At 42.9% G+C, this 15,477-nt stretch overlaps 1 protein-coding gene across 2 annotated transcripts in view; it reads left to right on the top strand.

Annotated features, from left to right (window-relative positions):
* The window catches only part of LOC124122195 (large neutral amino acids transporter small subunit 2-like), a 36,726-nt gene extending 27,083 nt beyond the window's left edge, over nt 1-9,643 (top strand). Inside the window, exons 8-11 of one of the 2 annotated variants that reach the window (XR_007219052.1) lie at nt 4,761-4,910; nt 5,439-5,613; nt 7,518-8,760; nt 8,826-9,643. Coding sequence is in view for 1 of the 2 variants with exons in the window: in XM_048387896.1 (XP_048243853.1) it covers nt 4,761-4,910; nt 5,439-5,613; nt 7,518-7,588 (396 nt within the window). In the remaining variant the exon portion in view is untranslated. Of the gene's footprint in view, nt 1-4,760; nt 4,911-5,438; nt 5,614-7,517 lie in introns of both variants that reach the window. The other variant, XM_048387896.1, reaches the window with a different exon arrangement.
* The last annotated feature ends 5,834 nt before the right edge of the window (nt 9,644-15,477 follow it).

The raw sequence follows: 15,477 nt of genomic DNA, 5'->3' as shown, positions 1-15,477 counted from the left end.
ATCCTACAGCATGCCTCCCCAGCTGTTAAACACCCAGTTGCCATTATTGTGTGGGTTGCTGAACCGCTGCCTGATACCTTTAAAACAGATTAAGCAAAGCATGGTATAAAAACAGTATACTATATACAGTTGATTTGACTACTTGTTTTCGTTATCAAGACGGGTCACAACATTCGCAAATTATGTGTGGTTGTTGGGTAGCCGAGACGCTAAAGCGTTCGCTCGTCACGCCAAAAACCCGGGTCAAATTCCCCAAATGGGTACAATGTGTGAAGCCCATTCAGGTGTCCCCCCTCCGTGATATTGCTAGGATATTGCTAAAATGGGGCGTAAAACCATACTTACTAACTAAAATATTTTTTTTTATCATACCTCCATGTCAGAATGATGTTATCTGATTGGTTCACGCGTTTGGTGGCATACCACCTGCCTCCGGCTCGTGGTATGAAACCGAAAGCGGGACAAATAAAACCCCTACATTTTTCACCGGTTTCCACGCTATTCATGAGTATAAACCATAAACATATAACATATTCGAAGTCTCCTGCAACATTGCAGCATTACAGTATGTTACTACTACATCAGGTGTCTAATACATAGGGGCGGTCCGGTAGCCTAGTGGTTAAAGCGTTCGCTCGTCACGCCGAAGACCCGGGTTCGATTCCCGACATGGGTACAATGTGTGAAGCCCATTTCTGGTGTCCCCCGCCGTGATATTGCTGGAATATTGCTAAAAGCGGCGTAAAACCATACTCACTCACCCACCTTTATACATAGAGGTTATCAGACGACAGCGTTTTTGGTAAATATCCGGTATTAGGAATAAACACTGTATTTAGTACGCTAAATAAATAGTCTTTTTCCTAATACAGGATATTTACCATCCAAAAACTGCGTGGATCGATGCGCATGATCGATAACAATCACTGGATTGTCTGGTCTAGACTGGATTATTTACTGTACACCGTCATAAAGCTGAAATATTGCTCAGTGCCGCGTTAAACAACAAACAAATTACTATCATCAAAATAAGTATTTTCCATCTTTCACAAACGAAATCTTAACATTGCAAGTTTCCTGGAAGGTGCGAATGAATATAGTTAGTCACAATATCAGTGGTTAGAAAGTCGGACAGTGACAACTGGTGAATCTAGTTTTTTCTGAAACTTGTGTTTCAAACAGCGACGTAACTACCAGAAAGGCAAAATGAAACTTGTACAGATAATATTCACCTTAGGCGGTGCTCGCCTTTCGCTCTCAACAAAATTGACATTAACAGAGCAGTTTGCAATTATTTTCCCTCAAAAACAACATACAGGCGAACACGTGCCTCCATGTTTATTTGCTTACGCAATTAAATCCCCGCCGGATGTTACGCATGTGCACCTGTAACCGGAAATGGTACAGATTTGCACCCCTTTCTTGGGCGCTGCCTGTTGGCTGAAGGGCAAAACTTGCTTCGTGTACTGACAGTGGAACCAGTTTATGGAATGTCACTTTTGCTTTGCGTGTGTCTGGCCTGTCATAACATTTCGTGACGGGATTACGAAATACAGTCAGATATCCGACACAGCGTCAAAATGAAACAATGTCACGTCACAAATCCATCTGTTTTGAATTCGGGTCAAGACCTCAAGCCGTAGAGGTATGGGAACTGATATCCGGACATCTCCCAAGTTGCCTGCACCCGTGAAAGGCCTCAGCTACTCCCCTTTGAGAAGCCGATTTTTGATATCTCAGAATATCATTTTGATAACGATAAGAATTATTCTAAACTAAGGAGCAAAAGAAACTGTACCTCAATTGAAAATATCTTAAATATATTATATCCAAAAAATTAACTACACTGACGTTTAGTCAGCACTCAAAGAATACTTCTATATGGTTTTAGTTTTTTAAATATCATTTAAATTTAAAAATTAATAACAATACATTCGTTAAAAACACACTGAATGTTGCTGGGTATCTTGTACATCGTATCTTTGAAAATCAATAAGTATCCTTTCTTCGGCACAAATTTAAAATAGTTCAAACATGGCAGGGGTCATATGGTTGCAAATTCATTTCTTTCCCCAATCTTTATTGAGCCAATTAATTTTTAACCAATATTACCCTGCCACGGATAACATTTTACAAACTGGTACAGGAATGAGTGAGGGTTCAATAAACATTATTAAATTTCACAACATTCCTTTCAATTTTCAATTATAGAAAATGAGCAAACTCGGTATCCTTTCTTTTCCCCTCGGTTAGTAATGTGTCCAGCAGGTCCCCAATCCCAATCGCCAAAATTGTACAGATCCAGAAAACTCAAACTAAAACTTACCCTCCAGGTCCTAAACAACGTTTCGATATAATTCTTCCTGTACTTAAAACAAAGACGCTTGGCATTGAGATATCTACAAGGAGATGCGGTCTCTACATTTGCAAGACTATGTTGTGAGGACGATGATATAATCCTGTCTGTACTATTTGGCGGTATGTCTGAGTGTGTTAGCTCTTTATCTCAAAGTCTATGGGGTGACCTTATGGTTATTGTATCAAGATATTGTAGGAAATGGCTGTATCTGTTACAAAACAGTTATAAGAATGCTTGATTGTCATGCATTTTGTAGTTATCATTTCTAATAATATTGTTCAACTGTACTACTGTACAGCTCTGTAATTATACATAATACCATATATGATATGTATCTTCAATATCTGGAGGAAATAAAGAATATCTATCTATCTACATCTACAAGGAGATGCGGTTTCCACACCACACATACCGTATGAAGCATAAAGACGTTACAACATCTACAAGGAGATGCGGTTTCCACACCACACATACCGTATGAAACATAAAGACGTTACAACATCTACAAGGAGATGCGGTTTCCACACCACACATACCGTATGAAACATAAAGACGTTACAACATCTACAAGGAGATGCGGTTTCCACACCACACATACCGTATGGGACATAAAGACGTTACAACATCTGCAAGGAGATGCGGTTTCCACACCACACATACCGTATGAAACATAAAGACGTAACAAAATCTACAAGGAGATGCGGTTTCCACACCACACATACCGTATGAAACATAAAGACGTAACAACGTGCTCAAATGCACCCTGCCTTCTTGCGCTCGGGGTCAGAATGTATCTGAGTCGGGTATTCATATTAAGCTGTGGCAAGTGGGCAAGCTAAATAGGCAAGCTAGGGGGTATCTAAGTGGGCAAGCAGAATAAAACCAGCATTATTCCGGACTAGGACACACAAACACACACAATCACACAATCACTCACACACAATCACAAGCGCGCGCGCACGCACACACACACACACACACACACACACACGCACTAAATGCGACGCCAAACCGCATATTACCTCACCTCACCCATTTGACTTAGCTCTGCAGAATTACGCAGAATACGCACTGCAGAATTACGCAGAATACGCACAATTCTTGATGAACTTATCTTGCTTTCTTGAATCGTTTACAGCGATTTTGACGTTTAGTATGACATAAACTCATTGAAGATAAGTCATCGAACATACCAAAAAGCGACATACCTAAAGCAACACATGACCTTTTCATATCAGAAAGGAATTGTCTTACTGCAAACACATTTTGTTGAACGTATATCGCAAACCAAACAATTTATTCGGGTAAACATTGCACTGCTGGGTGTTTAGGTGACACAAATCCTACATCAAGTCTGTCGTTTGATAAGCGTTCAATGGTTACCTAAGAGTATTGTTTCTTTCTTTAGTTATTTAACGCCGCACTCGGCATTATTCCAGCAATATGACGACGGTCTGTAAATAACCAAGTATGGACAGGGCATTCCAGTGATTGACATCATGAGCATCGATCAACATAATTGGGATACGATGACATGCTTTAAACAAGACAGCAAGCCTGTCTACCCGATCCCGTTAGTCGCCTCTAACAAGCATGGGTTGCTGAAGGGGCACCTTCAGTTATACAATGTCACACGTCACATGTTTCTCTTACGTCATAACGTCACGTTACCATTATAGGCTTAAACGTTATGTTCGTTTGTGTATTGTTTAACGCCACACTCACCAACATTCCAGTTATATGACGGCGGTCTGAAACAATCGAGTCTGGACCAGACTATACAGTGATTGACATCATGAGCATCGATCCTCGCAATTGGGATACGATGCCATGCATCAATCAAGTCAGCGAGCCTGACCCCGATCTTGTTAGTCGCCTCTTACGGCAACCATAGCCGCCTTTTACGGCACGCATGGGTTGCTGAAGCTATTCTACCCCGGATCTTCACGGGTCCACAAGCGTTATGACAGTGTGAACATTATATATAATACCCTGTATCAAGCAATGTCTATCTTGCCGACCTTTATGGACGTGACTGGCGAGAAGGTCAATGTCACCGTAATGAAATAGTCTTCCAAAATGCTTGGGATCACAATAACTTGTGGTTTTAGATTAACTCGGCATGATAATCTCATGGTATGGGTTTCAATCTTGGGTGAATCAATGAGCAGGGGTGAATACTTTCAATGTGCTGTGAATCGTCCCTTTTCATATCAATTACCATAAATGACAAATCAGTTTTCATTGGCGGATGTGTGTGTGTGTGTGTGTGTGTGTGTGTGTGTGTGTGTGTGTGTGTGTGTGTGTGTGATGAGATATTTTTACATATCTGAAGTGTCACTCAGTGAGAGGATGTGTTTCTTATATTTTGATGTTTTTTATTATTTGGCTTCTCTTCAAGCTCATCCTGACTCTCCTCATGCAGTGTTTTGAGAATATATTCTACCTAATAGAAATGATGGGATTTAGTTTTGCGACGGTGTTATGTGCTGTACTGGCTGGTCAGGTGTATCTTAGATGGAAAGAACCAGATATGCCTCGCCCTATAAAGGTACGTACAGTCAACTACGGTCATAGAAACTTAAAGGGAGCACTAATTTCTAGTTCGTTATAACCGTAGTTCGTTATAAGCATATATACAGCATGTATCAGCAAATGGCCGGGACCAAATAACACCAGTTCGTTATATCCGTCAGTTCGTTATAAGCGTGTTCGTTATAAACGTAGTTTACTGTATATTATTATTCAGTAAATGTGTATTGCTCATAAAGGATGCAGATCCTTCAGATGAAGACAACAATATTACAACAAATATTAAACAATCATTAGAAATAGAGACATAGGCGAAAACAATTCACCGGAGAGAGGGAGGCATCACTCCTTTACCATTTGACCATAAAGATACTCCGTCCTCCCTCCCCTCTCTCCCTCCCTGTCTCTCTCATAATGCTGACGGAATGACTCTCTCGCTCTCCCTCTCTCTCAACCATGAAAAGGGCCATTTTGTATTTGTATTCAGGTATTTGTGGTTCGTGCTATGGAATACTGCTTGACTGATTGATGCTGTCTCCTGTTTCAGCTCCCTGTGGCCATACCTATTTTCCTCTTCATGGTCAGCGTGCTCATCTTCATATTAACAATATACCAGAAGCCCAATGAAAGCGGCGTTGCTCTTCTGCTGATGCTGTTAGGTCTTCCTGTGTATGTGATTGGGACCGTATGGTCGAAACCCGCGTCAGTTAAACACAAACTAGGTAAGGATTTGGGGAAACTGATACTGGAACACTTGAACTCCAAGAGACCATGAAAATCACTTCGTTATAGCCATAGTTTGTTATATCCATAGCTCGTTATAGGCATAGTTCGTTATATCCATAGTCCGTTATACCCGTAGTTCATTTCACCTGGGTCCTACCAATATGTCCGTCTTGGATTGAAATGAGTATTGAAAACGTACGTCAACCAAAATATCACAATTCTTTTCAATCTATCATAAATTTTAATTACAAGTTCATTCAATAGTGTTAACATTAATTTCGGTGAAATCGTGTGTGAACTGATCGACAACCAATATTCCAGCTATATGACGGCGATCTGTAAATAATCGAGTCTGGACCAGACTATAAAGTGAATGGCATCATGAGCATCGATCCTCGCAATTGGGATATGATAACATGCACCAAACAAGTCAGCGAGCCTGACCACCCGATCCCGTTAGTCGCCTTTTAGGGCAAGCATAGGTTGCTGAAGCCATATTCTGACCCGGATGTTAACGGGTGTCGGCGTGGAACGCTGTTCATAATATCAATCACAGGATTGTCCGTTCCAGAAGCGAGTATTTAACGGAATATTGCTGAGTGCGTCATTTAACAGACCAACAAACAACTACATTTTAATATAATAAAGGATGTTAGTCCTAACAAAGTTTAAGTCGTCAAACTTAAAGTTAGTTGTCTTATAACTCAACTGTTATGAGACATATCAAACTAACAGCTTATGATGACAAAGCCCAGGGGCTTGTAACGCAAACAATAGCAGCTACGAAATGTGATATACGCTCACAACCAGTGTCATCATTCATTAAAGACGTGCTGCGCTGCGCAACACTGTTGCAGCGCTACTTCAGTGTGCGTTGGCCTTTACCTTGCAGGTACAGGAACTAGTATTCTGTCTCACAGTCCCTGAACGATAATATTTTCCCTTCCGCTCTGTCCTTTCTGTAGTGCAGATTCCCTAAATGAAGCAAGTCTATATTTTTCTTCTGAATCTTCTTTCTCACTGGGGCTCCTTTTCAATATAAATGGAGTTATTTGTTTCTATCAAAATTATATATTTTCTGAGACTAAGCATTAGTCTAAGGAACTAGCTGAAATCGCTGCCTGCATCACTGCACCTGGTTCACCAGCTCAGCAAACGAACGAGTAATGAAAGATAAACATCAAATGTTGATGCACATTTTATTCAGTAAATAACCTTGAAACTTAATTTTTTGTACGGGATACATTTTACTCTCAAGCTAAAATGCTGGACGTATTTTATGGAGGAGGCATTGTAACCAAACACACTGTTATGATATAGTGAGGATATATTGACCGTTATTGTGTCAATTAGGGTGCTGATATAGACGGGATGTAATGTTAGTTAAAATAAACTTGTTGACTGCTATACCATTTTGGTGTTAAGAAATACAAATACGTTGTTTGTATTTTTGAATTCATTTTAATCGAAATATGTACGTATTACTTCACGATAACTCATTGTTCCTTCAACATCACTGCTGGGGGACTCCTCAAATGGCTGTCATACACCGACCCACGTGAAGAATCAAACCCGAGTTTTCGAAGCAATACCCACTAGGCTAACTCACCCCACATATCTATGGGGTCCGCGTGTTAATGCAGATAACGTGGTTTAAGATGTCAAGATTAACGCGTGTGTTTTAAGCATGCATACAAATCAGAGAGTGAGTACTGCTTTGTGCCGATTTTAGCAATATTCAATCAGTACCAAGACAAGGGGGCAAGAATCGAACCCGAGCTTTCACCGTGACGAGCGAACGCTTTAACCACTAGGCTACCCTACCACTGCAAAATGACTTCAACATATGTATTCGATTTTGTATTAAGGTTCCTTATTATTAACGTTTAATCTTTTTCAGACTCCTTGACTAGGTTGATACAGCTGATATTGATAGTCCTTCCTGTGGACAAAGACGACAACTCGGACTGAGGCAAAAGTTGGATCGTATTTATTCTTGTATCACCGGCGTAAATCAACAAAGAGACACAGCGAGCGATGCGGAGTGGGGTTCGAGGGAGGCCGACATTTCGCTGACTCAGCGATGGGATAAAATGACGACCATCATCTTTTCGTGTTACGTGATGCATGACATACGATACTAATCTAAACGCCATACAAAGTGCACGGACCTTAGCCACAGGTTGTGTTCAGTTTAATCCCCAAGAGAAGAGGCGAGACCAACGACCGAGGGATTTTTACCTGTACCGCCAAACCTACAAACCTCATTATAATGTCAGAATTTTAATCAATGGCGTTATTCCGAGGCACATATGTAAGTGGTGGGGGAAATATATGGAAAGTATGTAATAATAGCGTAGATATATCCGTCCTGCCACTTTTGTGGCAATGTGTTTGGTATTAAAATTATTGACTGTATAACGAGATGCCAGTCGGTGTAAACATGATACTGTCCAATCATAACAGGGACAGTCGAACTAGGTACTCGTAGACTGGATGGGTGGATAGGGAGGGTGGACTGGCTGGGTAGATGGAAGTGGATGGTTAGCTGGGTTCTCTGGGTGGTGAAGCTGTGTGTGTAAGGTGGGTGGACAGGCTAGGTGGACTTGGTGGGTGGGTGGATTTTGTGGGTTGGTGCACTGGCTGGGTGAACATAGTGGGTGGATTCGCTAGTTGGTTAAGCTGTGTGTACAGTGTGAGTGGACAGGATAGGTGGACTTGGTGGGTGGATGGACTTGGTGCACTGGCTGGGTGGACATGGTGTGTGGATTCGCTAGTTGTTAAGCTGTTTGTATAGGGTGGGTGGACAAGCAGGATGGACTTGGTGGGTGGATGGACTTGGTGCACTGGCTGGGTGGACATGGTGGGTGGATTCGCTAGTTGTTAAGCTGTGTGTATAGGGTGGGTGGACAAGCAGGATGGACTTGGTTGGTGGATGGACTTGGTGCACTGGCTGGGTGGACATGGTGGGTGGATTCGCTAGTTGGTTAAGTTGTGTGTATAGGGTGGGTGGACAAGATATGTGGACTTGGTGGGTGGATGGACTGGGTGGACGTGGTGGGTGGATTCGCTTGTTAGTTAAGCTGTGTGCGTGGACAAGCAGGATGGACTTGGTGGGTGGATGGACTTGGTGCACTGGCTGGGTGGACATGGTGGGTGGATTCGGTAGTTGGTTAAGCTGTGTGTACAGTGTGAGTGGACAGGATAGGTGGACTTGGTGGGTGGATGGACTTGGTGCACTGGCTGGGTGGACATGGTGGGTGAATTCGCTAGTTGGTTAAGCTATGTGTATAGAGTGCGTGGACAAGCAGGATGGACTTGGTGGGTGGATGGACTTGGTGCACTGGCTGGGTGGACTTGGTGGGTGGATGGACTTGGTGCACTGGCTGGGTGGACATGGTGGGTGGATTCGCTAGTTGGTTAAGTTGTGTGTATAGGGTGGGTGGACAAGATATGTGGACTTGGTGGGTGGATGGACTTGGTGCACTGGCTGGGTGGACATGGTGGGTGGATGGACTTGGTGCACTGGCTGGGTGGACATGGTGGGTGGATTCGCTAGTTGGTTAAGTTGTGTGTATAGGGTGGGTGGACAAGATATGTGGACTTGGTGGGTGGATGGACTGGGTGGACATGGTGGGTGGATTCGCTTGTTAGTTAAGCTGTGTGCGTGGACAAGCAGGATGGACTTGGTGGGTGGATGGACTTGGTGCACTGGCTGGGTGGACATGGTGGGTGGATGGACTTGGTGCACTGGCTGGGTGGACTTGGTGGGTGGAATCACTAGTTGTTAAGCTGTGTGTATAGGGTGAGTGGACAAGCAGGATAGACTTGGTGGGTGGATGGACTTGGTGCACTGGCTGGGTGGACATGGTGGGTGGAATCGCTAGTTGTTAAGCTGTGTGTATAGGGTGGGTGGACAAGCGGGATGGACTTGGTGGGTGGATGGACTTGGTGCACTGGCTGGGTGGACATGGTGGGTGGATGGACTTGGTGCACTGGCTGGGTGGACATGGTGGGTGGATGGACTTGGTGGGTGGACAAGCAGGATAGACTTGGTGGGTGGATGGACTTGGTGCACTGGCTGGGTGGACATGGTGGGTGGATTCGGTAGTTGGTTAAGCTGTGTGTATAGGGTGGGTGGATTAGCTGGATGGGTGGATAAGCAGGATGATTAGGGTGGGTGGACCGGTTGGCTGGATTCGTGACTTCGATTGAATTTGAAAAGAGGATTATTTTCTCATTTACGTTACGCATATTTGTGGGGTTGAAACAGTTATATATATATATATTTATCATCTTCTTCGTCTTGTAATTTTTTCACAGGTCTGATTAATCACAATCGGTAATTGGTTGTAATGCATTGAACATTGTGTTTATACAGATTTATACAGGCTTTCTAAAATATGGGGTCATTATGGATAAGTGACCCCGTTATTCCAGTCACACTTATAAGCAGAGTTATAACCCGTATTCGTGCCAGGATCCGCTGATTGTAAAAAATTCCATATCTTCACTTCATCTCTCCTCCCACATTAACCTGGTACGCTGGGGAAAAATACAAATACTGTTTAAAGCGCCGATTACGCCTAGTTCACTTGCTCACTTATTATCGTGTTTTGTACGTTGATGGATCCAATGAGCACTACAGCTAGTGGCTGTGTTTGTTCTGTATCAAATCACATCAAATATTCAATACCTACTCACGCAAATTTGAAGTGTTGAAGTGGATTTCTGCCAAATATATTTTTCTCTTGGAATAAAGTTAAACTTGACACGACAAATGCTTAGTTCGTTCCCTGTTCACTCACATTCAATATTTATTATATAACGGAAGGCATTAATTAGTCAGCTTGTCAAAAAGGTTGACTGGCCTCACCGGAGTGTTCTGTACCACTGAACATGTAAAGGACCAGGGGCGGTCGGGTAGCCTAGTTGTTGAAGCGTTCGCTCGTCACGCCGAAGACCCGGGTTCGATTCCCGACATGGGTACAATGTGTGAAGCCCATTTCTGGTGTCCCCCGCCCTGATATTGCTGGAATATTGCTAAAAGCGGCGTAAAACCATACTCACTCACTCACTCACTCACTCACTGTAAAGGACCAACCGATTCTTTCATATCACAATATTTAATCTGTCTTGCCATGACTATAGTAACATGTAGGAAACCGGCTCCTAAACTTCTTATTTTTTTCGCTGTGCAGAGTTGCGTCCCTTGGCACGCCAGAATCCTATGATTATGGGTTCGAATCCCGGTTCGCCCCGATTATGTTTCTAGGTTTGTCAGCACCCTACCCGTGCTCGTGGGTTTCACCGAAGTGGTAAACGTCTGAGACCTGCATCACTTTGGGCTTTCCTCCCACATTAAGCTGACACGCCGCGATATGACTGGAATACTGTTAAAAGCGGCGTTAAACCCAACTCACTCACTCACTCTTATTTTTTCGTGGTATGCTTTGCGTCATGAAACGGGGCGAGGGATGAGGCATCTTCCGATGACTCCTGTTGAAGGCTGTAATAGTGATACGATGCATAAATATTCTAAACTGGAATAATCCTACATTTTCGCTCGGTTAATGGAAACATGGCATCAGCTGCTGCAACATCAATGAAAATTACAGGAATTGTCCGACTTGGTCCCGGCTTCGATTTACTGAGGATTGCTGATACGGCCTGAAGTAGTATTTATTGACATGTGTTCAGATCTCGTTTATAATCGCTTAGAAAACCAAGGTTGAGTGCCAGTACCAGTAGGTTTCTGCAAGCAAAAACTCCATTAAAAACCTTGAACATGTTTGCAACAGAATTGCTGGAATGATATTGACAGCGGCGTAAAATAACAAAACAATTATTTGACAAGAACGACCAAGATCGTTTTCAGGAAAGATCCGATAAGTGCTAATGTCTGCAGACCTTTCTTTTAGGTCTGTTGACGCCGACGTTTATGAAGCGACTTGCTCCATGTGAATTTCAGTCAAAATCCACTTTGTCTGCGAACTTAAATCTTATGATGCATCCATCAACCTCAGAATTAGTTATTTCCGTAATAAAATAATGTAAGTTAGTTACATATGCAGTCATTACGTTATTGCCGATTAACGTTTCACGTTTCACGATCCAAATATGGACATGAAGTCAACCAGCAGAAACTGCTTTGTTAAAGCTCCATACATCCATGCGATGCCTATTTGCTCGAAAAGACTATTGTTTAACGTACTGACAACGTTTAGCTTGTGGTCCACCAATGTGTTGAGTTCTTGTGTAAACTAACACAGCTGCAAGAGTACTGTACAAAGCTGCCGGGGAAAAGAAAATATACGCCCACGTTTGACGGTGACTAAACCTGAAACAAACAGGAAATGGTTATTTGAGTGAGTGAGTGAGTATGGTTTTACTCCGCTTTTAGCAATATTCCAGCAATATCACGGCGGGGGACACCAAAAAAAGGGCTTCACACATTGTACCCATGTCGGGAATCGAACCCAAGTCTTAAACCACTAGGCTACCCGACCGCCCCTGGTTGTTTGAAGATGATGTGAAATGGGGTTTAACGTCGCGTCCAAGATTACTGCACTTAAATAGCGACGTGCATGCAGGTGTGTGTGTGTGGCTGCTTGTACTAGTCCGGACGAAGATTCCATGCCGCAGTTTAACATGGATACCCCACTCAGACACAGTATACTGACTGGGTCGACCAGTCCTTGTTTTAGCCACTTAATGCCGACGCCAGACAGGGTAACAACAAGTATCATCTTTTAACGTGTTTTGGTATGAGGCGGCCGGGGATCGAACCCCGGATCTTCAGCTCTTCGGGCGGACGCTCTACCACTAGACCATGGAGGCGGTTTTTTAAGGTGGTGTATTGAGCAGAGTAACGAGGTATTGTGATGAACAGTTGCGTTGGTTCACAGATACTGGACATGCAGCCTAGTACGTTATCACGTTATCGTTATCGTTTGTAATTTTATGGTCAAATCCAATTTTCAAGTGTAAACTTTCTTTTTCTGGGGCGCTTCACTCGGATATTTTATTTCATATCAAAAATATTATTTCAAAAGTAACTTTAGTGTATGGAGATATGGTATTATTAAAGTGTTTTGTTGTAAAATTATGTCCATCCATGTCTTTGGAATCGGGAGGTGTCGGGCAAACGCGTTGCAAGCTTGGTTTCAGCTTCTTAAAAGACGGGAGCATTTCTGAACTTCTGAAATTCTCTACACGAAGCTCTCCCCCTGAAACTCTCTACAATATACAAGATCCGGACAGCAAGGTCTTGAAGTCTGATAGCCTTGAAGGAGATATTGTGACGTGGCTGCAACAGATGAATATAATCTTTCCTTCCAGTCTACAAAACCACAACTCTATGAAATCATCAAATCTAACTAACCTGAGCCCGTGTATATGGTTGACAATTTCATGAAAGGTCAAGGTCACCCCGTCTTCACTTCCCCTCACCACTGCGATCAGAACCCAACAGAGTTGATATGGGGTGTCGTCAAAGGTGACGTTGGACGATTGGACACAACTTTTAAACTCCGGAATCCCTTGGTCGGGTAACAGTGGAATCATGGCAGCGTTGCGTAACCAAAGTCGTCAACGAGAGAGAGTCAAGATGGTGACGCGGTGGACTTCAGCAAGCAACAGTCCCCCTGTAGTTGTGACCATCAGCAGTGACACAAGCAACTCAGACGACGAGGGGTGTGACATGAACGAGTCAGATCGCGATTAACATTATCATGAGACGACCCCTCTGATGTCATTCCCTGTACCGTTTTGTAGCACGCGCGTCTTGCGCTGTTCCTTCTACCGTCGTGCCCCATCCATTCAAAGCGTCAATTTCTACACATAACAACATGATAGTTTCTTAAGCAGCTTTTTCTAGTTATGGGAATAAAAATAACAAACAGCAGATATTGTTGGATACAGGATATTCATTGCCGTGTACTGTATTGACATTCAATAGACTATTCCCTATTTTCAGTTATTTTGCGATTTATCGTTCTCATTTGGAGCCAAACGGACCTGTAGTCAGGGGTACACGAAGTATGTGATCTAGGCTACCAGTTGTCGGATTTCCATTTATTGTGGAGTGAGTGAGTGAGTATCGTTTTACGCCGCTTTTTGCAATTTCCAGCAATATCACGGCGGGGGACACCAGAAATGGGCTTCACACATTGTACCCATGTCGGGAATCGAACCCGGGTTTTCGGCGTGACGAGCGAACGCTTTTACCACTTGGCTACCCGACCATCCCCATTTATTGTGGAAGCCTCGGTGGCTGAGTGGGTTAGATCGTTAACTTTGTGTGCTTGCGATTAGGTGCCTCACTCTGAGTGTGTGGGTTCGAATGCTGGATTGGCCTCAACCCCCAAAAGTACTAGAATATGTACTTCACTAAGAAAGTGTTATCCCAAAAATAACATTTGTTAGTGCCATAAAGCCTGAGAAATCTGCTTTCCGATTGGCCCATGTCGACTCCTTCTTAGTCATTTCATTGGTTGGTCAAATTTGGCGAAAGGTCGCTCTGACGTGATCCGTAATGGGATGTCCTCAGATCTTTGTTCAGGCCTAGCGAAAACTAAGATCTGATTTTAATGAAATTGCGCCTTGGCGTGTCAGGGGTTGATGACCATCCTCCAACCTATTGGGTGCCAGGAATATAACTCGTGGATCACTTACAATCGTCGCTTACGAATTGATGCGCAAATTATTCAGGGTGAATATTAAAGAAATTATCCAATCTTGTTTATAATTTACAATTTATTAAGTGAATAATAATAATAACTCATTGACACCTTATTTCTGTGCCGCCCAGCAGTACAAAACCATCAACAAAATCAACATTGACATTGAGATTATGTCCCAGACAAATAAATGTGTGCAAAAAGTGCACAATACAATTCTATTATGAAGAGCCTCCATGTTAAACAAACCACACCCTCCCATTATTATTGGTAAATTTAAGCGAGAGTGGTGGGATCTATTGTCTGACATGATTCATCGTGTGTGTTTGTCAATACCCTGAATATCTTGTTTCGTTCAGTCAACAAGACCCAAAAAATACGAGAGGACGGGTACAGCCTAAGTATTTGTGGCTTTGACTTTATTGCGAGCGTTCAGCTCTCAACTCCAGATTTTCTTAAGTCTTCATTTGAAGTTTTACCTTGATACGGGCATTCTGGAGTTTGTCTCTAACATGCATCCCTAAGTAAGTATAGGCCTGACCTTCCAAGAGATGGTCAATAACTCCTTCCGCAAGTAAACTGACTGATCCTCCCACTACTACCATGCTACGATTCAGATGAAGAATGTTGCATTTGTCGAGTACAAAGGACATACCAATATCATTAGAAAAGGACTCGACAATAAGAATCTGTTTAAGTGGATTCTCCCTTGGCAAGAAGTTCAAGGTCATCCATGTCAAGGAGGTGAGTCAGGGGTGTTGGTGATCTGTGCTGAGGAGGTCCAGGATTTGAGTTGACCAGCAATTCATTAAATACGAGTTAAAACAAGTAACCGCTCAGGGATGTCAATAGATTCCAGTGACTTCAAAATCCATTCGCGAATCATAAGCTTTTCTAAAGTCTATCCAACACATTGAGAGGTTACGGTGGTACATTTCAGCCTCTTCAAGGATCATTCCCTGAACCAGCAATTGATCCTTACAAACATCTCTTTCTGCTCCATGTAAATAATGCTATTGGAAGCGCAGTATGATGACACAAGATCTTTAAGACACCCTGTAAATATTTTGTATTGTACAGCAGACAAGTAAGAGGGCGGAAGTTTGTGGGATCAGTTAAATGATCTTTCTTTGGGAGAAGTGTTGTTCGACCTTTGCACAACCAAGGCGGAACATCCCC

This window comes from Haliotis rufescens, unplaced genomic scaffold, assembly GCF_023055435.1.
Source record: "Haliotis rufescens isolate VD_foot unplaced genomic scaffold, xgHalRufe1.0.p SCAF_7, whole genome shotgun sequence".
In the NCBI taxonomy this organism is placed as follows: Eukaryota; Metazoa; Mollusca; class Gastropoda; order Lepetellida; family Haliotidae; genus Haliotis; species Haliotis rufescens.
The sequence above is the reverse complement of the archived record's forward strand: the minus strand, read 5'-3'. Positions and strand labels throughout refer to the sequence as shown.